The 21,858-nt window shown below is 34.6% G+C and overlaps 1 protein-coding gene and 1 long non-coding RNA gene across 2 annotated transcripts in view; both read left to right on the top strand.

Moving 5' to 3' along the window:
* The window catches only part of LOC126832646 (myosin-IIIb), a 59,941-nt gene extending 56,748 nt beyond the window's left edge, over positions 1–3,193 (top strand). Inside the window, exons 38-39 of the mRNA XM_056103204.1 lie at positions 820–841; positions 3,110–3,193. Coding sequence (XP_055959179.1) covers positions 820–835 — 16 coding nt within the window. The 3' untranslated portion in view covers positions 836–841; positions 3,110–3,193. The remainder of the gene's footprint in view (positions 1–819; positions 842–3,109) is intronic.
* A 9,111-nt stretch (positions 3,194–12,304) lies between these two features.
* LOC126832655 (uncharacterized) lies at positions 12,305–20,869 on the top strand. Its single transcript, XR_007684795.2, has 4 exons — positions 12,305–12,577; positions 18,431–18,602; positions 19,086–19,225; positions 20,174–20,869. It is a non-coding gene; the product is annotated as an uncharacterized LOC126832655 (long non-coding RNA).
* The last annotated feature ends 989 nt before the right edge of the window (positions 20,870–21,858 follow it).

Genomic DNA, 21,858 nt, shown 5'->3' with positions numbered 1-21,858 from the left:
ATTGGTTTTCTCCAGGGTTCTCCGGTTTCCTCCCGCGCAAATTAAATTGAACCATATGTTAGTCCCGAAATGACAGTTTGTGTAAAGTTGATGTTAAACCCCATTTCTCCCCCTTTTGTGAACAGATGTTTTCTGTAAAAACAATTAAATTTGACAAAGATGACTATGACTAATATGTGTTGTGGTATATATATATATTATATAAAAAAGAAATTGATGTGAGCTAAGTGTAATTAATACAAGAAGGTGAATCATTACATTATTACAATAGATTATTGCTATAAACAATAAACAAACTGTCCTGATCATAGTTGATAGGAATCAATCCAAGTGTTAGAGCAGAAAATCAGAGGTCTTTTCTATGACAATAAATATCATATTTTATACCAAGTGTTAAACCACTTATTCATTATATATCTTTTGGATAAGCATTGATTATCACGATCAGCCATGTTTCAATAACATTTTCCATTTTGAGTATGTTTCACATCCCTGTGGCGTAAAAAACTGGGTATAAATCATATTTAACCCATCAATTTCTTACTTTAAAGTACATTAGTTGCTTTATTTAAAGTACATTAGTAGACTTTAATGTACATTAGTAGCTTTATTTAAAGTACATTAGTAGACATTAACGTACATTAGAAGAATGTCTGTATATATTTTGATGTTAGACATATATAGGAACCATGATTGGAAACAAAATGGGTTTTTTTTCTAAGACCAAAATCACCCTGTTTGTATTAGATGTTTTATGTTTAGCTGTGTTGTTATTGTATTGTGAGTCTGATGTTATTGCTATGTTTTATATTATTACAGTTTTATAAAGATATAAATTGAGGTAAAAATTTGAAAAAATATAATTTGAGTTTTAGCATGCATGCTGCAAAATTACTGGTTTTCTTTGTTTTATCAGTGGTTCTATTGTGATGAACATTTAAAATTGTTTCCAATACCTTATGTGATTTGTGTATGAACCAGTTGTTTTCTCATCCCCATACAAGGATTACACTTTGTCCCACACCTTTTGAAGAAAGCAGGGTACTATTAAAATGGGTCTCCTGGGCTATCTGTCTGTCCGTCTGTCCGTCCATCACTTGTTTCGAGAAAAAATAACTTTGCTTCTAATTGAGCTAGAATGTTCAAACTTAGTGTAAGTGTTCATTAGGTGAATGCCTCGACTGAGTTCGATGTACACAATTCCATTGATAGATGCTCTGGGACACAAAAACTTTTTAAATGATGAAATTTCGTGGATAGTTTCATTAAATCATTTACCTTGACTAAGTTCAATAATGAACATGTTTTGCTTAGGATAAGCAGAGCAATTGGTCGAGATTTTGGAGATTAATAACTTGGATTCTAATTGAATGAGACATAGCAGTTGCTGTTTACACCAAGTAGAGACTTTAATTTGATTGGTCTAGACTTTGGAACACAGTAACTCTCCTTCTAATTGAGGTAGAATGTTCAAACTTGAGGTAGAGTAGCTAGAAGCCTTGACACTGTTTAATGATTAGCATATTCCATTACCGCTTAGCAGAGATAAGCAATTTGATTGGTGGAGCATTTCGAGCTCAATAACTTTGATTCTAATTGCGTGAGAAAGGTGAAACTTGGTACATACCAATAGTTTCTTTGACTAAGCTAAGAAACAATACACATGTAAAATTTCTGTTAAAATCTCTAAAAACCATCTGTGATACCATTGTCATAAAAATTCATGTGATTATTTTTCAATGAGGCAACTTAACATTAAATATGTGAACTTGAATGTCAAAAACTTGGTTTAAAAAACGTCAATGAGATACATGTAGTATATTCAGTTCTTAATTACAGAATGTTAATTTAACATGTTATGCATGGTTTTTGGTGTTGATCACGTAATTTTACGTCCACAATGTCACCCATGGCTGTCAGTCCGTTCAGATCTGATGTATTTAGATTTTTCTCAAACTTGCTAGGATTATTTGGCGAGTCAAAAAATTTGTCATTTATATATATGTAATATAATAGATATGCTTGTAGATACTAACTTCATCTGAGCTTAAATATTATGATATGGCTTGTTTGGCTATAGTAGTATAGAATTGCCCTGAAAAATCAGAAGAAAAAACATTGGGATGAAATATTAGTCTATACTCTCCTACCAGCATTTGATATTAATAAATTTGGTATTGATTGGTTACAAAATTTTGGAAATTAATTGCTATTCTTGAAGACAAAATTAAAACAATGATTGTCATTATTGAAGACTGACGATGAGAATCGTAAAGAACACGTTTTAAGATATAATTCAGTGTTTTGGATGGAACATATGGATTGAATGAATTCTGCATGTCTATTGAGATTTCATTTCTTCAAAGTAAAACTACTTGCACCAAATTAATTTCACTCCCAAGAAAAATCAGTGGTTGATTTATTTATATTTACCCTAATAAAATGGTATTATTTACTGGTTAGGAGGCTTGTCTTCTCGGTGGAAGCAGACATTAAATAAAGCTATTTCACACACTGGTTAGGAATTTTTGGAAATATAACGGTAAAGGCTGCACATCAAATTATGTGTACATTGTAATGTTTATAGTGTTTTAACTAAGCATCAGTTTAAGTTTACACAGAATACCTTGTCTGACCTTAAATCCCCTCCATATAAAGTAACATGAATGTACTGAAAAATGCTCCTAAAGTTATCATGTTTATATTGATGAGGCGAAGAGGCCTGTTAATGTTTTGTTATAGTTTTCCAATAATTTACTCTCTGAAAGTTATTATTGGAAAATATAACAAAACATTACATTAGATGAAAATTGATTGATTTTTAACACATTCCTATGATTAGGTTTAGAATTATTGCCTTTGATCACAAAATTTTCTGGTTATAAATTATATTGACTTGGAATTTATACACAATGTTTATCTTCAAGAAACCTTTGATTTTCAGCAATTTCTATTTACATTAGCGTTTGAGAAGGATCTGAGTACTAGTCTCAAAATGATCCACAATTAAAAACCATGAAATTTATTCAGTGTTTCCTAAATGGTTGAAGTAAAAGTGTTTGGTTTTGATAATAGTGACACTAAATCACAAAACTTTTTTATTTTCTAGAGATTCCATGTCTGACCAAACATTTAACTCAGAAGCAAGTTCACACCTAAATCTTCCTGGTACATCCAATGAGAGCACAGTTTCTTCCACATCTGTTTCTCGTGGTTCTGTTAATATAGTAGAAGATGATTACCAAACAGATAAAAGGGGATTCTATGAGGAAGGTGATAAACATGAACTAGCACGCCGTCTAGAACAAGACGTGGCTGGCTCGATTGTTGCGCTGTGGCAGACACACCTTCCACCAAGTGGTTACATCCCCCCAGAAGCTGAATATGATGATGATGATGATGATGACGAGGCTTTTGAAGATGATGACGCATTAAAGTCCCCTCCTCCCCCTCCACCACCACTCCCTTCCTCAATCTTGTCTCCACGAGGCTATAATCTCGCCCATGGTCTCCCTCCCCCACCACCAGATATAAACAGTATAAGTAATATAGAAATAATAGAACGAAATGGCAATAAGAAAGCAAAAGAAGAGAAAAATAAAATGAAAGTAGATATAAAAAATAAACAACCTGTATCTAATTGTGACAAAAATACTGGCCATATGAAATCAACGAGGTAAGTTATAATGGACTGCAACTATCACCTCAACTTACCCAATCAATTTATTGTAATAAAATGAAATGGGGTTTAACATCCCACTTTTCTGCTTCACTCGGGCTAATGAACGTGGGCTGATGCCATGCAGTTTTCTCGGCCTACATCAAGATCAAACATTTATATAAAACCAAGTTTAAGATCTGTGAATAGTGTAAACCAGATACAAATACTGCTTTGAGGGCCCTGTTACATCTTAATGGCTACAAATGAAATGAAATGAAATGGGGTTTAACATCCTACTGTTTTGCTCCTACTGGGCTAATAAAGACGGGCATACGTCATGCAGGTTAGCTGGCCAATGTACTACTCACTGAACCACTTTGGCTCCAATAAAGGCTACATAAATGGCATAAAAGTTTGGACATTGAAATGTACATTTTGTTCTACTTTCAGTACGTCTCCACCATCTAATGGAGTTGTTCCTGTTAATGGACTGAATGAGGTTGGAGATCAAGTTTTAGTAAATTTACGTTCTAAATTGCGTAAAACTAAGTTTGATTATAATGAAGATGAAGGGACGTTACGTAAACCAATCGAACAAAATGTACAACAAGTAGATTTCAGATCCGTTCTCAAACCAGGTAGATTTTCTGGACACTGGGACTAAACAACCAAATCAAAACAACAAGCAGATTTTGGTTGTATCATCCATTCCTTCCACAAACGCAAAAGAGAAAATTCATTCCTATATTCTGACCAAGATGTAATTCAAGCAATAATATATTTTTGCATTAAGCTCTGAAATTGCACTAAGATGTGCTTATTATAGCAGGCCAAATATATTCAACAACCAAAGACAAAGGTATTTTTCAAAGACAGAAATTCAAGATTCATATGTTGAAGTGAAATTTTAGCGGCTTAATGTCAAAATCAATATTGACATTGTGCAGAGGCAGAAACCAACTGAAATTTCACTCCAAGTCCAAAAGGAAAGAGATTTTTTTTTTTCCTCATGAATGTTGTATCTAGTGCTATTTGATGTGCTTTTTCGTATCTTAAAGCAAACTTCTTGTCATAATTGGTTGTAGCTCTAAAAAATCAAAATTATGTTTCTACAATGGCTGTGAACAAAGTGACTTAGGAATGTGCCAGATGGCTAATAGTCATCTTCCTTATTTAAACATTACAAAAATAAGAGTTGAAAAACTTATGTAAGATCATCTTACTAACTGAAATGTAAAGTCGTTGACTCTAGGACAATAAAGATGGAAATCTTACATCAATAGAAAGTGATATAAACTTTTATATAGTCATCATTATGCTAAGATTCATCGATTTTAGTACTTTTTGGACCAGATTATTTTTTGGTACCAGTACATTGCCTTTTAGTAGGGAATATTGTGGCTTTTATATAAGATTTCATCTCAAAAGAAACGATCTCTTTAATTTGTGAAATAAAATGGGGTTTAATGTCAAAATTTATATGCTTGCACATAAGATTGAATCAAATTGACTTATTTTTCTCTCAAAATAAAGGGAGTTGGGTTAGTCCAATAGTGTGAACTTTAGGTCATAAGGGCTGTCATTGAGTAAAGTCTGGAGGTTTGTATGTGACAAGGAGTATATATATAGTCACCTGCCCAACTTATTGTGTTTTCTTACAATTTTTGTCCCACTGCTAAAGACCCTTACACGCATACAAGTTATTGAAATAAAATTATACCAAATGTTAGTCCAGAAATGACTAGTTTGTGTAGCCTTGACATTAAACCCCATTTCTCTTCCTCTTCACATAAATCATAGATCCAAAAAATTTGTAAGAATTGCTGTAATGATGTACATAATTATATTTTAGGGAACGTTATATGTATAATTACTTTATCTAACTCAACACTAACATATATTATTAATGTGATAAATAGTGAATAAGAAGCATAAAATACCACAAACTTCCTCTCCACATTATATATTATTTTATACAATATTTATTGTTAACCAGATGCAACCTCAACCATTTCCACGCATTCTTAATAAATATGTAAAATAATCTTAGATCCCTAAAAACGTTCTGCTTTTGTTGTATTCCTGACCTCTTGAACATGGGAATAATTATCTTAGTTGTACTTGACAAACTGTTATTGACAATGTCTTTGAAAGGTACTTCAGGCATGACATCTTTACAAAGATACATGATATACTACTTTATAATCCAATATTTGATGGAACTGGTTGAGATGTGCAGTATATATTCATTAGTGGGGAGTCAAAAGGTTGTATTTGAGTTTTGTGAAACTGTCATAATATCGTACAAAAACGTCACATCAACATGTTGTACTATTATTAAAGATTCCCTCAAATATTTCTGTAGAATGCTAAGAATGCTTTAGTCACAAAGTTGATTTTTTTTCAATGACATACAATAATTTCGCTCCCGAATATTTTTTTTTATTATTATTATTGTTTTTAGTAACATCTCACAGACAATATTTTGAAACAATATTATACAAAAAATTTTAATTGGCTTATAAATATAACTACTGGGTGAAAACATGCGCATTCTGAAGAAGCAAAAACGTGAATTTCGTCAAATAGGTCAGATACGACCTTTTGACTCCCCATCGACATATTGTTATATGATATATATATATATATAGCACTATATTTATACTCAAATAATATATCATACAAGATATCAGTTCATCTTAAATATATTTATACAAAACTGTATTTTAATAAGATTGTATGAATATAGAACTGTGAACTATGTGAATAGAAATATTTCACTATATTTCTAATCAATTAGATAATTATACTAGTTTTATTATATTTTTTATTGTGGTTTTAAAATCCTATATATTTTTATTTTATTATATTGAAAGTGTACTTGTACCAGGGACCATGATTATTAGTTTTTAGCCACCAGTGAAAAGCTTTGCTTTTAGTTACTTGTAGTTTGGAATCTTATTGATATGTGATAAAATTGCATGTACTACATGTATAGATTAACATATTCAACTCGTTACTCGATTTGGTTCGGTTCTTTTGCATATGAGGCTCGGGTCAATCTGCATCGGTTTCTTATTTGGTTCCCAACTTTTATATAGTATATATTTTAAAATGGTTGAGAATTTCGCTTTCTTGTCCTCTTTTCATTGTCTTTAGATAATTCTTTGTTTGAAATTCATCAATCCAACTGGGTTTTTTTTGTTTGCCTTTTTTTAATATAAACCTTTGATTTGAGGTTGTATGTGTTATTTATTTATTTATTCTTTTACTTATCTTTATAAGGCCTATTGAGTACTTATCATAAATTATTTAGGTCTGTCATTTTTTTTCTCACAGTTTTAAGGTTATGGTAGCTTTTTTAACATGAAATAGAAAGAAACAGGATACCAAGCAAAAGTATTATAACAATCAAAATGTTATTTTTTTCTGTTTTAATTGTTCAATACTTTGTTTATATGTGATTATATTAGTGATATATATGATTATTGTTGGAAATCCATCTTGTTTTGCAATAGTTGTTGAGCGGTTAAGAATTTAACTTTCAACCAGAATGTCCCATGACCAAATTATTGTGTTGGGAGAAACTAAATTTCTTTTCCACAAATTAATGTCAAATCCTGTGTGTCTTTGTTTACTGTTTCCAAAATAAGAAGTGAGGACAAGTTCCGCACATGTTGAACGTTCTTGGCAACATTGTTTGACAGGGTTCAATAGATTCTAGCCAATGAGATGGGATATGAGTTCCACCACGGCAAAAACATGCTTAAAGGGACAATAACACTCTTGCTGGCTTGACAGCTCCAGAAAATAAAAAAATAGCCTTATTCTAAGTACTAGATGTGTTAGTGTCCTACCTGTTGTGTAAATTATCCATTAAATCCTATTTTACTGGTCCAAAGGGTTCAAAAATATTTTTAAATCCAAGTCACATTTGAAAAGCTTTACGTCAGGCTTTTCAAATCATTTAGTTGAATTTTTCCAATTTTTTTAAATTAGGTGTGTTAAGATGAAATTTGTATAATCAATTAATTGGAATATTGTAAAATAGTACAATTTGTTGACCAGAATAAAGATTGGGACATATTATTCAGTTACAAGAGTGGTATTGAGCCTTTAAGCTATGAAAGCAAATTTTTGTCTTATTAAGTTCTTAGAGGAGTGGAGCTATTCAGGTTTCTAAGAGTATTGATAATATTTTATTACTAATTATTACTAGCATTATTATTTATTAGATTCAGGTAAAGTTATACACAAGACATAATGGAGATTTGTGGTATGATATGTAGTAGGGTTACTTTCACATATCAAATTGTTTTATTCTTGTTTTTACATGGTTAGATGTAATGTCTAGCCCAAATAGGGGTAAGAGTGTTAAGGTGGGTGTATGTTTGTATGATGACTTACAACTCAACAAATAACTAAACTGGATGGTATTATAATATTGGCATGTGGTCACTTAACTGAATCAAAATGGTGAGAGTTAATACAATATTTAAATCATTATTGTTTCAGCGTCTGATTGCCTACATGGAATGACCTTTAATAGTTACGGCATTAAGTTGTGAATAGGTTGAATCGAAAAAAAATCCAATTTCATTGAGTTGTGGAAGTTGAAAAACGACCCAAGTTGTAAAAGGGGGTGGGGGGAATTCAGTTGTATTGACTTGTGGAAGTTGGATAATATCAAAGTTGTGTGGAGTTGTAAGAAGCAATATATACAACCACCTTCTTGAGCGCACAATACATTGAAAGCATTTAAGGTATTCATTAATTTGTAATAAATAAACATACTATATTAAAGGGTAAAAATAAATTAAAAGTATTAAAAGTGATATTAGTAGTTACAGTAAACATAAATAGTATTAATAGCAAACAAAAAAACAAGGGAACATGAAAAATTATTTAATATGATATACATGTAAATCCATGAAATTAAAGAATATGGTCCATCTTGTAGTGATGAAAGCTTCTTGAATCAATTTTTAGTTAAATTCTAGAATGTGTTAGTGTCATAATAAGTACTACTGTATCTTATAAAATGGTGAAGTTTGTAATCAGTCAGTAATATTGGTTTATTTTGTGTTTTCAAATAGTAGTTCTGGTCCTTTATTCATAATTTTTTTTATTGTTACAGCCTTTTCATTGGTTGATGGTTAAGATTCTAGCACAAATATAAGCTCTTAACCAATGGAAAGGCTGCTTTCATAAAAGTTTTCGTGAATAAGGTCCCTAATCTGAAGCAATCTTAAATTAAGTGTGGCATGTTTGTGGTTTTTAAAAATTGATTTTTGTAGCTGTGAAGATTATCCGTTAGAGTATAGTCCTAACTTTTCCTAGTAACTGAGCTAGTCCTAACTTTTCCTAGTAACTGAGTAATGAAGAACTTTTCCTAGTAACTGAGCAATAAAGCTTTTAACTTCTCTTAGTAACTGAGCAATGAAGAACTTTTTTAACTTTCATATTTATATATTGTTTCTTCTGTTATGAAACTTAGTTAGGCCACCTTGATAGTCATTTGAGAGATATTTGGCTAGTTCACTCTATATTTCAAAGATACACTAGCACATAGACTTGTTCCTCCAAATCCTTGCTTATTCAACACCTTTAAAATCCCTCCAAGCACTGTTCTGTGAAGAACCCATGACACATGTATTACTCACTGCTTGTAAGCAACTGTAACTTAATGCTAATCAGTAGTTACTAAACACATATACTCACATTCCCACTTTAGATTATTTTATTAGCAAAGTTACCTCCCCTGAAAATTTATTCACCGTGCCTGATAACTAATATCACGCATATATATTTATTTTGTTTTCTGGGCTTAGAAGTGGCAAGTATGCATAATTTTAGGACTACAAATTTTGCAGGGTATGAACAGAATTAGGTAATAAAGGGGGAGATAACTTCTGTGAATTCAAATGTTTCATTTTTTGCACCATACTAGAATTATTATATTGAAAGGCATGTTTAACATTTACACCCTGTTTTGTATGTTTATCTACTTATGTTATTTTTATTTTTTTTGTTTTCTTAACCTTAATATATATATATATATATATAACATTTTATTTAACATTTTAATTAAAATTATTTTTTTGCAATAATTGTAATTATAGACATATCAACACCTGATTGTATTCATTAATTATTATTAATTAAGACGAATCAGTAATTAATGGATTCAAAATGAAACCAAAGATTTTCCCTGATGTTTTTGCTAACAATAAAAAGCGGAACCAGCCATGGTTCATCATGTTAGACTAGTCTGCTTCCATTGCAAACAGGCTAAGTCATTAAAATACAACCAAAATATATTTGTGTGATTCTTTCATACAGAATAACAAATCTGGATTTACCAATTACATAATCTATCAAGGTTTTTTTTAGTAATAAGATTTTTTTTATAAATAAAATTCCTGGTTCTGATTGATTTCCTGTATAGGTAGTTCATATTGACCCTTGCCAATCCCTAAAGAGAATTTGTCTCTGGTTATTGCTTCCAATGCAGTCAAAGGTCAACATGAAATAATGGAATTAGCATCCGACTCAGTTCGGTAGTGTATTTGCTGGACAAATATACAAGTTAGACAAGTCTTATGTCCGACTAATTTGCTCACTGTTTTTTTTAAATTTCACCATTTCTATATATATAATTATGTTTAATATGTTGGATAATAAACCAGTTTAAGAAAATGAGAGAAAAAGAATTCTGTGAAAGTAGGGTAAAGTAGAAATTTATATCAATTCATGTTGGACTTTAAAATGTTTAATTTTATTTCTTTTATTATTTTATAATTATTGGAATAAATGTCTTTTTATATATCTATGTGTTAAATTTATATATTTACGTTGAATTTATAGTACCTTCAGGTTATAGAATTTAAGCCTCATATATGCCAGTGATAATAATCATGTAGGGGACAGGTTGTTCTTACCCTTTTGAAAACAAACAACGCTTCCCGTATAAAAGTCCACGTTTACAGGTAAAATGATGATAAAGTGTTACACTTAACGATTTAACTATATTCCTCTTTAATTGTAGGGGATTAGTATATATTATAATATCACTAGTACGTGGGTCGCGGGGCGACAGACTGCACAAATGTACAAACTCTCACAAAACAGACAGATCTGGAGATTCTGTACCTTATATTATCCACTTGTTCACTGATCACAAACATATGCTCCCAGTAATGGCCTAGAATGCCAGGAAATTGACCCAAGTAAGGTTGCTTTACTTTGCTTTTCTCCGAGTTTTGCAACTAAACAAAAAGCTCTCAAAGGCGTAAACCCACCAATTCCTTTATGTGTTTTATTACGTCCGTGATAAAACGAGATAGCGTACCTAAAAGTTTGGGAAATTTAAACTAATCTAGCAACAGCTAGATGTAAAACTCGCAGTCGTTGCTTCATGAACATTATCGGCAACATTATCTATGTTCTACCGGGGTACTCAGTGTTTTAGCCAGTATTTTGTTAACATTCATTTTGGGGAGTTGTAAATGATGCCCTAGATTTGAGACCCCCACCTCTTTCACAGCTTCTAGACTCGCTACTGTCCGCTACTGATAAACAACGGTCATATAATACTCAATAACAGTATTATTTATATTTCTATAGATTGGTATGATAACATTCAATATTTTAATGAGATTCGCTATAATAGTGATAATCTATAAACATTATCTTTTCAGATTATTTATTATAGGACGTGTTTACTAGTATTATATTCATTGTTTTGTAATATGTAATAATCGTTATTTTAGGAGAATTGATATGTATTTCATCATCTTTTTATTAAACGCATCATTTAATTTTATCAAATATTATCTCATTAATTTTAATCCTTAAGCTGTGTAAAGTTTTCCCCGCAGTGTAAATCTTTTTTTCTGCGGTGTAAACCTATTCTCCGCGTTGTAATCCTTTTCTGCGCGGTGTCAACCTTTTCTGCGCTTTGTAAACCTTTTCTCCGCGGTGTAAACCTTTTCTCCGCGATGTAAACCTTTTCTCCGCCTTATAAAGTTTCTCCGCGGTGTAAACCTTTTCTCTGTGGTGTAAACATTTTCTCCGCGGTGTAAAGTTTTCTCCGCGGTGTAAAATTTTCTCCGTGGTGGAAACTTTTTTCCACGGAGAAATCATGTGATTTACCACCACGGGGAAAAGGAGTGCACCGCGGAAAAAAGGTTTACACCGCGAAGAAAACTTTATACCATGGAGAGAAAGTTTACACCGCAGAGAAAATGTTTTTCCTGTTTTTTTTTTATTTATCATAGTTTTCACTGCGATTTCTAATATTTATGAGGTAAATTACAAGAAAAGGGTATAAATCAACGTATGGCACTAAAAGGCCACCGTAGATTACCATTCGATTGAGACCTCTGACGTATTTCGCCGAACATAACTGATTTGAAATTAGAGTAAAAATGGAAACGATTGAATATAAATCAGTTTATATACATTGTGTCTATTTCTAGGTCCCAAATATTAGCGATTTAGCTCTGTTAAAGGTATTATTTAATAATTTATCGAGTTATCGTTGTTAGCATTGAAATCAGCAACAGCTGGACGTCTTCTTTAATATAGTAACATACCTGACTAATTTAATATAAAAGGCAGTAAACCTACATGTAACAGGTGTTCAGATGACAGACAAGGCAGTTATTCATCATTGCACGATGTCTGTATGTGATTCGATTGGAATTTCATAGTTATCGGTGTAAATTAACGACATAAGTAATTTCATTAGTACTCTGTGTGTGTGTGTGTGTGTGTGTGCGTACTTATTAACTAAAGTGTGCGGTCTTCCCAAACAGTGTCTAACAATCGGATATAAGCAGAACTGTAACTGTCATCACTAAAGTCCGTTTTATCGTTTCTAAATACGTATTAAGAGATTTCAAAATGGCGGATGTAAGTACATTTGTTAATAAATTGTTCAGAATATGGCATTGTGATCATTACCAGGCCCGTAGACAATTCGAAATCTGTGTCCCAACCCCAACCTACTTTAGCTATATATCTAGGGACCTTCTTTAAAATAATAATCAACAGTCTGTAATTTTATAGCCCGTCTCTGAAACCTGGGGTAACTTTAGGGCCAGGATTCTAGAAATTTTATTCCATACACTGTTAAAAATGGGTGTAATCAAAAACTATAAGCTAGCGTTTTTAGAATGTAATACCATTCCAAGGGTAACCAACTAAAAGAACTACACCCATCAAGTGTAACCGATATTGATGACTACGGAGAACACCTGACTAGGTGTAATTGTGGGGTGTTTTGGATAAGCTACATCACTACCAGTGTTATGCTGCATGGCCGAATGGTTAGCAAGTGCGCGTTTTATCATACGGTCTGTCATTGAGTCAACTGGCGTGGTTTCGATTCCCCGGTTGTACGTGACAAGGAGTAGGGTCCAACCTCGTGGGTTTTCTCCGGGTCCTCCGGTTTCCTCCCACTGCTAAAGACCCATACGCGCAAGCAAATTATTGAAATAAAGTTGAACCATGTGTTGGTCCTGAAAAGGCCTAGTTTGTATCGAGTGGGCGTTGAAATCTCTGTCTCTCCCAAAGGGTGCAACTATTATTGGGGAATTAATCCTAGAACAGCGTTTATTGGGTTGCAAAAGTGTAATCGATATTCATGAGTACTGAACACCAGGATAGGTGTAATTGTATCCTCTAAACGGTGTTTGGGATGAGCTACACCTCTACAAGCGTTTTACTACATTTACACCTGCATTAGTAACGCAAGAATAACCCATTATAGAGTGTTTACTCATAATGAATATAAGTCTTCCAGAATAATCTCATATAATAATCCTAATGATATTTCATAACGCCTCAAGTATTGATTATTTTAGTGTAGTCTATACACTTAAAGACGTGTAAATGTTCAAAATTATTACTAAGTACTATATCTGAATTAATTTTTTGTCCCCCGCCTTTCGAAGAAAGCAGGGGACTATTAAAATGGGTTCGTCCGTCTGTCTGTCTGTCTGTCCGTCTGTCTGTCCGTCACACTTTTTGGGACACAATAACTCTCTTCCTAATTGAGCTAGAATGTTCAAACTTGGTGTATGTGTTTATTAGGTCAATGCCTTGATGGAGTTCGAAGATGAGCATTTTCCGCTTAGGGTAAGCAGAGATAAGCAATTTGATTGGTTGATGCTTTGGGACACGATAACTCTCTTCCTAATTGGGCTAGAATGTTCAAACTTGGTGTATGTGTTGATTAGGTTAATGCCTTGATGGAGTTCGAAGATGAGCATTTTCCGCTTAGGGTAAGCAGAGATAAGCAATTTGATTGGTTGATGCTTTGGGACACGATAACTTTTAATTGAGCTAGAATGTTCAAACTTGGTGTATGTGTTTATTAGGTCAATGCCTTGATGGAGTTCGAAGATGAGCATTTTCCGCTTAGGGTAAGCAGAGATAAGCAATTTGATTGGTTGATACTTTGGGGCACGATAACTCTCTTCCTAATTGAGCTAGAATGTTCAAACTTGGTGTATGTGTTGATTAGGTCAATGCCTTGATGGAGTTCGAAGATGAGCATTTTCCGCTTAGGGTAAGCAGAGATAAGCAATTTGATTGGTTGATGCTTTGGGACACGATAACTTTAGTTCTAATTAAGTGAGATTGATGAAACTTGGTGTATAGTTTCATTACAGTAATACCTTGACTAAGTTTGATAATGAGCATTTTCTGCTCAGGGTAAGCAGAGCGATACGCAATTTGATTTTTATATGTGTCCTCTAATTATTTTCCTATTTCGGCGGGGGACATCAGCCTCACTGTTGGCTTGTTCTTAATTCATATGAGGTTAATAAATGAATAAACCACATTATTCAGCTACGTTGTATGGATATGGGTATTTATTTTTCCTCGTGATTATATTCATTGTAAATTGAAACAGATTGTCTAATTGACCAACAGCAGTTGAATTTGAATCAGTCTGATGGATATTTGAATTTAATGTCTACATTTAATCTGGGTCGGGCTAAACGCCCTATACTAATTATTATAGAGGCCTATAGCCAATTTCAAGTTTTCTGAACTTAGCTAAGTTGTTGGCTTCAAATAAATATCCAACAAAGCAAATTACACTCGCGTTGGTGTAATAATTAAATGGAAGTGTAATTTACAAAATATTCTAGAGGGGTAATGCTTAATCTACACTATTTAAGTGTAACATTACACTGAGTGCAACACTCATCCGAATGTGGTGTATCAGACAGGTTACACTACTGGAAGTGGCAACTAGTTTCCATCAGAATTGGTGTAATGTTCTACACTAGTTGGGTGTTATCAGTTTACATCACTAAACGGTAAGACCCGGTCCCAGTGGCCGATTGACACAAAACGTATGCAAAAAGGACACAGCGGACGAGCAAACTTTCGGGGGTGACTCCATCTGTTTTTATCCGCCCCACAAATGGACAAAATTGACGAAAATTTGCGAAAACAGAACGGAAAAGAACGAATGTGTGAAATATGTAGCGGGGATGTTAAATGGATGTTCATCGGAAGCCTAGCGGATGAAAGCGGATGAAAGTGGCTTACAGCTCCGAAGGGGTTAGGCAAACTCCAGACACCCTCAGGGCCGGAAGAAGCAATTCTTGATTGGGGGGGGGGGGGGCTACCATCCTAAGTCCTTAGGCGAGGGTCCAGGGGCCGCCTAGGCCCCGGGATCTCTTGGGGATCTAGATCGTCGGAGACGCTTTCTAAGCGATTTCTGGCTAATAAAATTACTTAGCAATGAATTGAAATTTTATTTCATTTTTAACTCCCTTACCACAAAAACACAATCTATGGTGGTTTAATCCTGTTATGCTGAACTTGACAAATATATGCATAATGCATGATGGAACTTACAATGTACGTTTAGTACCGAAAGACCTCAGTTCCTTTCGATATTTGCGTATATAGGACCGTCATTTCCTGGATTATAGCCCCTGATTTTACAAACCGTGGACCCAGTAGAAGTAACAGTTTTTATTTGATTGTAAAAAAAACATTCAATTATAGCAGGTCAAAAATTTTTTTATCCGAAATTGACGATACTTGAAATATAGGTCTATCTCCCAAAAATCTCGGTTTCTTTCGAAATTGGCATGTATTGGATCGTAACGTCATGGATTATGACCTCTGATTGTTCGAAAAATGACAGTTTTAGTTTATGGACACTCTAGAGGTCACAATTTTCATCCAATTTTGATGAAACTTAAAATGTATGTTTGGTTCCTTTCCGTATTCGCACATATCTGATTGTAACTTCCTGGATTAAATCGCGTTTTTAGCTTGTGGTCCCTCTAAAGGTTACAATTTTTATCCGATTTAAAAGGCATTCGAATAAATCACCGTTACACCATAATTACGGTTGAGTTCACATTTCCTGAAAATGAGACCCCGCTGCCCGACAAAATGGCCGCTCCCCTAAAAGCATATAATATTCAGTTAAGATCTAAATATTAAGGCCACCTGCAGATTTCGCCAATGTCACGAGATGTAAACAGGGCTAGCGCAAACCCTTACCCTAACTCACAATCCTCTGCAACAATTACTTGCCCCAACCCTGTTTACATGTCGTGACCTTGACGAAATCTGCCAGTAGCTTTAACATTAGGATCTGATCGTAATACCCAGGTTGTAGACCATCCAACGGTTCGAATTTTTTTATCCAATTTTGATGAAATTTAAAATATATATTTATATCCCATAGATCTGGGTGTCTTCGATATTGGCTCGTATTGGACCGTAACTTTCTGGATTCTGATCCCCTGATTGTAGGAAATATCACGCTTTTAGCTTACGGGTCCTCATGAGGTCATAATTTGTATCTATTTTCAAAACTGTTCAAATATATCACCGTTACACAATAATTATTTCCGTAAAATCGGACCGAAACTTCCCTGTCAAATAGCCACTACCCTTTTCGAAAATAGTATAATAAAATCATGTAATACCCAGGTTGTGGACCATCTAGAGGTCACAATTTTATCCGATTTAGATGAAACTTAAAAAGAGTATCACTAGTTCATGGGTGGGTTCCATTTGCTTGCGCATCTGCTCCTGCCTTTTACACAAAATGTTAAATATGAATGAAGTTTGTGTACTATGAACTTCAACTGTTTGTTAAGGATCAAAAGTTCTTGGATCAGTTCGACTTTGGTAGCATCAGACCTTAAATTCTAGAGCTATAGCCCCTGCTTTTCACGCAAAATCTGAAATATGCACGGATTTTGTAGGCACTCCAGGTGTGTGTTGGGGGGGGGGGGGGCTACCATTGTTATCCCATTCTGATGAAACTTAAATATGTTAAGGATCAAATGATCTTGAATGATAGGATAGCCCTTTTGTTTTAACCTCTTCCCCGTCCATTTCTTACAAAATGTGGGCATATCTTGCATGTAACCGCTTATTGAATTATTTGATGGATAAGAGTATAAATAAAACTCTATCCCGTCGTTTTTCTAATTACCTAATATATCATAGATAGAACAGACATGAGATGGACTTAAAATAAAGATCGACCGTTCAGTTATCTAATTGCGACCCTCGCAACCACGGGTCTCTTAACTCTGGGAACAGTATAGAGCATAGCAGGGTTTTCTTCTTCTGAAAGTCTACGTTCTAGAAGTCTCACTTCTATGTTAAATTCAAGCCTTTTTGTTTTTAATAGAATACTTACTTGCGTGCAACAACTTGGAGAAAAGGGTACTTGCGGCCAAAATATTGGGGGAGGGGGGGGGTCTTTAGCCAAGCCCCCCCCCCCCCAGCCCCCCTACTCCGCCGGGCCTGATCCTTCAATATACCAGATACATCCCAGATACAAACGCTTTGTCCGTTTTGAAAACTTTATATACGAGATGCATACGCTTACATCCTTTCTATTTCCGTGCTCTAAACGATGTATAGACGTTCCATGTACCTTATCTTTCCTCCCTCTTTCCGTTTTCATCTGGAGCGGATGTGAGTTGCGAGGATGCCCAGAGGATGCAGAGAGGATACAGTGGACGTTTAACGGATGATAACGGACATGGAACGTTTGGTGCTCGTATATGTCGCGCATTTACATCGTGCCCGGACAGCGGCACTACGGCCTACTCTTATATCGAATTCCAACTGCCAAGGGATCTTTTACGTGCACGCCAATGTGTACACGGGACCTCGGTTTTTCGTCCCATCCGAACGACTAGACAGCTTTCCTTGTCAGCCCCTCCGTCCTGCATCACTGACAAGGGAGAACCACGCCGGAAAATCTGGATGAACTTTCTCGGCCAATGCAGGGATCGAACACCCGACCTCCAGGCTAGCGAGCTAGCGTCTTACCCACTTAGCCACGTGATCCCCAAACAATGATGGATGTGCTGTATATTGATCAATATGAGGTCGTATCGTAAAGCCAATTAAGCCATCGATAAACTTTGCCGACGTCGACTATCTCAACAAAGAATGTCGATTGATTGATTAAAACATAAATATTGATAGGTATCCAACCAGAAATAACGAATTTAATCGTAAAATAATTCTTGACGAACATGTTTGCTTGGTTCCAATCCTGACAAATTTATTTTTAAAATGTAACTCCAGCAGGAATGTATTGGTTTCCACCAAAAAGCACCATTTAAGCGACTCCCATTTCGTCCCAGGCTATCAGAGCCCATTCGACGGTTCTTATTAAAGCATAGGGGGGATGCAACAACAAATTAAAACATGTTAAATCACGATACAGAAATACATTTTAAAACTCTTTTTTAGCAATATGGTAACCAAACGTATAACCATCAACAAAATGCATATGGCAATCCAGGTTATGCACAACATCATACATCACATACAACTGTGGTTGTTCAACAGCCAGGGGTTCAAATAAGAAACAAAAGAGAATGGAGAAATGGATTGGGTGGCTGCTTTAATGATCTTCCTATATGTAAGATTAACATTTTTTTTATTGCAGCTTAAATTGGAAGTCCTTATTTTCCCTCGACACTGGATATCCAAAATAGCATAATCAAATAATCAAAATAAGGTTAGGGGAACATAGATTAATGTTGCTATAACTATAAGTAGTAAGAAACAAAGACTTCGTTGACGTGTAATGAATATTCTACTGCTCCCATAACCATCACGGCGGCGGCAAGGTAGCCATCTTATTTTTCTGCATTCAGCATACTCTGTTGGCGATAAATTATAAACAAATCAACGCCACCTATAAATGTTAGGCATAGCAAAATATCTTCAATATTTTTTCTAACAGCTAAAATACTGCCCCCTTCCACGCGCATACACATTCGCGTGGTCTGTACGCGCACAATCTGGACATTATAATCCCAGCTATTTGTGCCTTCACTACATTACAATCAAGAATTACTGTACAGTATAAGATAAGAAAAATGTATAACTTTATTTTAAGGCTTACTGTCGACATTCTGTTTTGAATGTTACGGTTGCTACATGGTGACCAAAGCTGATGAACATTGTTGTCTTGGGTGGTGCTGCCCTGGTTACTTGTTACCAATTCGATCTTACGTCAGAGGACGTCTTGGAATACAGGTAAAGTAAACATGAATCTCCAAGAAATCCAACAAACTGAATATGGCGGTTCAATGGAAAAAATCCAAAAAACAAAAACATATTGGTTCCTCCAAAGACAGTTCACTTTTGTCGTATACCCAGCTATCAAGAATTTCTAAGAATATCTGGCAAAACTGGAGAGAGAAAATCCATTGTTCCAACACTCTGTGATTTGAAATCCACTGGATATTTAATCAGTGGAACTCATTCGTCCAATGCTACATTTGGAAGGTCCTTACCTAACCACCGAATAATACATGATAGGAGATCACAGGTTTTTGAAGACCCGTTCAAATCAACTAGAAATTCCATGTAGTCAACGTATTGTCGTATGGTGAATTTCGACCCAATAGTTAACGTTTAATACGTCGTACTAATCCGCACAGTTTTAGTTAATTCAGTAAACTATATTTTAATGGATCTTAATCCTCCTTAATCCCCCCCCCCACACACACACCCCTTATAGGATTAGTGCACTAGGTAATACATGGAGATATATAGACCCAAACAAGTCAGTTAAGAGGGGGTCTTTCTACAAACCCGTCATAATGAAACCAACTTCAGATCACATCCCGAAGGACAGACTTGATTTACTTGTATTTGGATATTTGGAGACACACGTTTATGTCAATTCCCATATCCATATTAGAGCTTATTTACCATTAGGCGGTTATATCAATATTTGTTACATTATTTGTATGTTGAAATTCATGTTCATTATTTGTTAACCAAAGAATATAGAAATAGTAGCAACCAACCAAAGTCCTGACTTCTTTTATTCAATAACGTGAGATTCGAGAAAATACACAAGAATTGCACTTGTACAGTATATATGTTTATTTTTCCATATTTTTCTTCTTGTATGAAAATTTCCCAATTATACCAAGTCTGTCAACTAATATTTTGCATTTTATGAATTTTCAACAGGGTTCCGTTATGAAAGATTTCTGTGCTGTGTCCTGCTGTGGACCATGTGTTATGTGTCAGGTAGCTCAAGAATTGAAGGAAAGCAGGGAATGTGGCGAATGGCAAGCCGCCTAAAAATAGTGTCATTGGACTTTATCTAGATGCAGCTCAAAGGGCTGCGATATTTTTTTTTATCTTTGAAGCTTTATAGCCTGTGTAACCTTAAACGCACTTTAGGCCAGAATTTTAAAAATTTTATTGCATACTGTTGAAAATGGGTGTAATCAAAAAACTATAAGCAGTGTTAATTAAGTGTAAACTTTACACCACAGCTAGCGTTTTTTAAATGTAATACCTTTTTAAGTGTAACCAACTAAAAGAACTACACATAACAAGTGTAACCGATATTCATGACTACTGAACACTTGAATAGGTGTAATTGTGGGGTGTTTTGAAAAAGCTACACCACTACGCTAAAGGGTGTTTGGGATGAGCTACACCTGCACAAGCGTTTTATTGCATGTACACCAACAGGTGTAATTATTATTAGGGAAACACCGTATCTTGCGTTACAAAAGTGTTTGTACTCCAATTTGAATGTCTATGTATCATGTATAATAATCTTAATAATATCTCATAACGCCTCAAGTTTAGATTATTTTAGCTTGTATACACTTAGAGATGTGTAAATGTTCCAAAATATTACCAAGTACTATATCTAGATTTATTTTGTTCTTAATTCAGGCGAGGTGCATAATATACTAAACAGCAAAAAAAAAACGTCAGTACGATTTCAAAATCAGAGAGGCACTTTAAAGCGGAAATTGCAAATTTTCTAAGAAAGTCAAAACGTAATTATTTCTATGTCTTTTGCTCAATAGGTTGTCAACTCACAATTATACGATCATAAGTGTCATTCTCACACTTAAAACTCATTTACACAGGAAAAAATAACACAATTACCTCCCAATTACCTCCCTTGTTTTCTATTCTCCACCATGGAGTGTTTTTTTCAAACGTTTGAAAATGAAGAGGAAAATGATATTTCTGCCAATTACTCAGCTGGCAATAGTGAATTATAGGATTATTCTTTAACAAGGTAGGACTGTTTATGGATATCATTCATTTTCAGGCTTTATTTTAATAAATTTTAAAAATATAACTTAAAAATTTGCAATTTTCGCTTTAATGAAATTGTTCTAGAAAACGACTTACTAAATGGATATAAGCAATTTTTTTGTGAACAGTAATATGTTAACACATAAGTGATTAATTCATCACAATTCCAAGACATTACGAAAAGGTTTAGACTGTACACAGTCTATACATCCGTATCTGGTGTGTCCACCACGAGTGTCCACCACGAGCAGCGCAGCGTCTGTACATGAAGTGCACCAGACGATTGATGAACGCCATTGTCACCGGGAACCACACTTTCAGAAAAGCCTGGCGCAATCAATCGGCTGTGTTTGGTCTCGGTACGACGTTATTAAGTCTCCTCTGAATTTCATCCCAAAGGCAAAGATGTTCAATCGGGTTTAGGTCCGGACTATGGGCTGACCAGTGCATAACGTTGACACCGTTCTACTGTAGAAAGTCCCGGGTAACTCTTGCGGTTTGGGCACGGGCGTTGTTATGCTGGAAAACGTTGTTTCGATGACGTGCGAAATATGGTATGACGTGGGGTCTGGGAGCTTGATCGATGT

Source organism: Patella vulgata, chromosome 9, assembly GCF_932274485.2.
Source record: "Patella vulgata chromosome 9, xgPatVulg1.2, whole genome shotgun sequence".
NCBI classification, from domain to species: domain Eukaryota; kingdom Metazoa; phylum Mollusca; class Gastropoda; family Patellidae; genus Patella; species Patella vulgata.
This window is presented reverse-complemented; position numbering and strand designations above follow the sequence as displayed.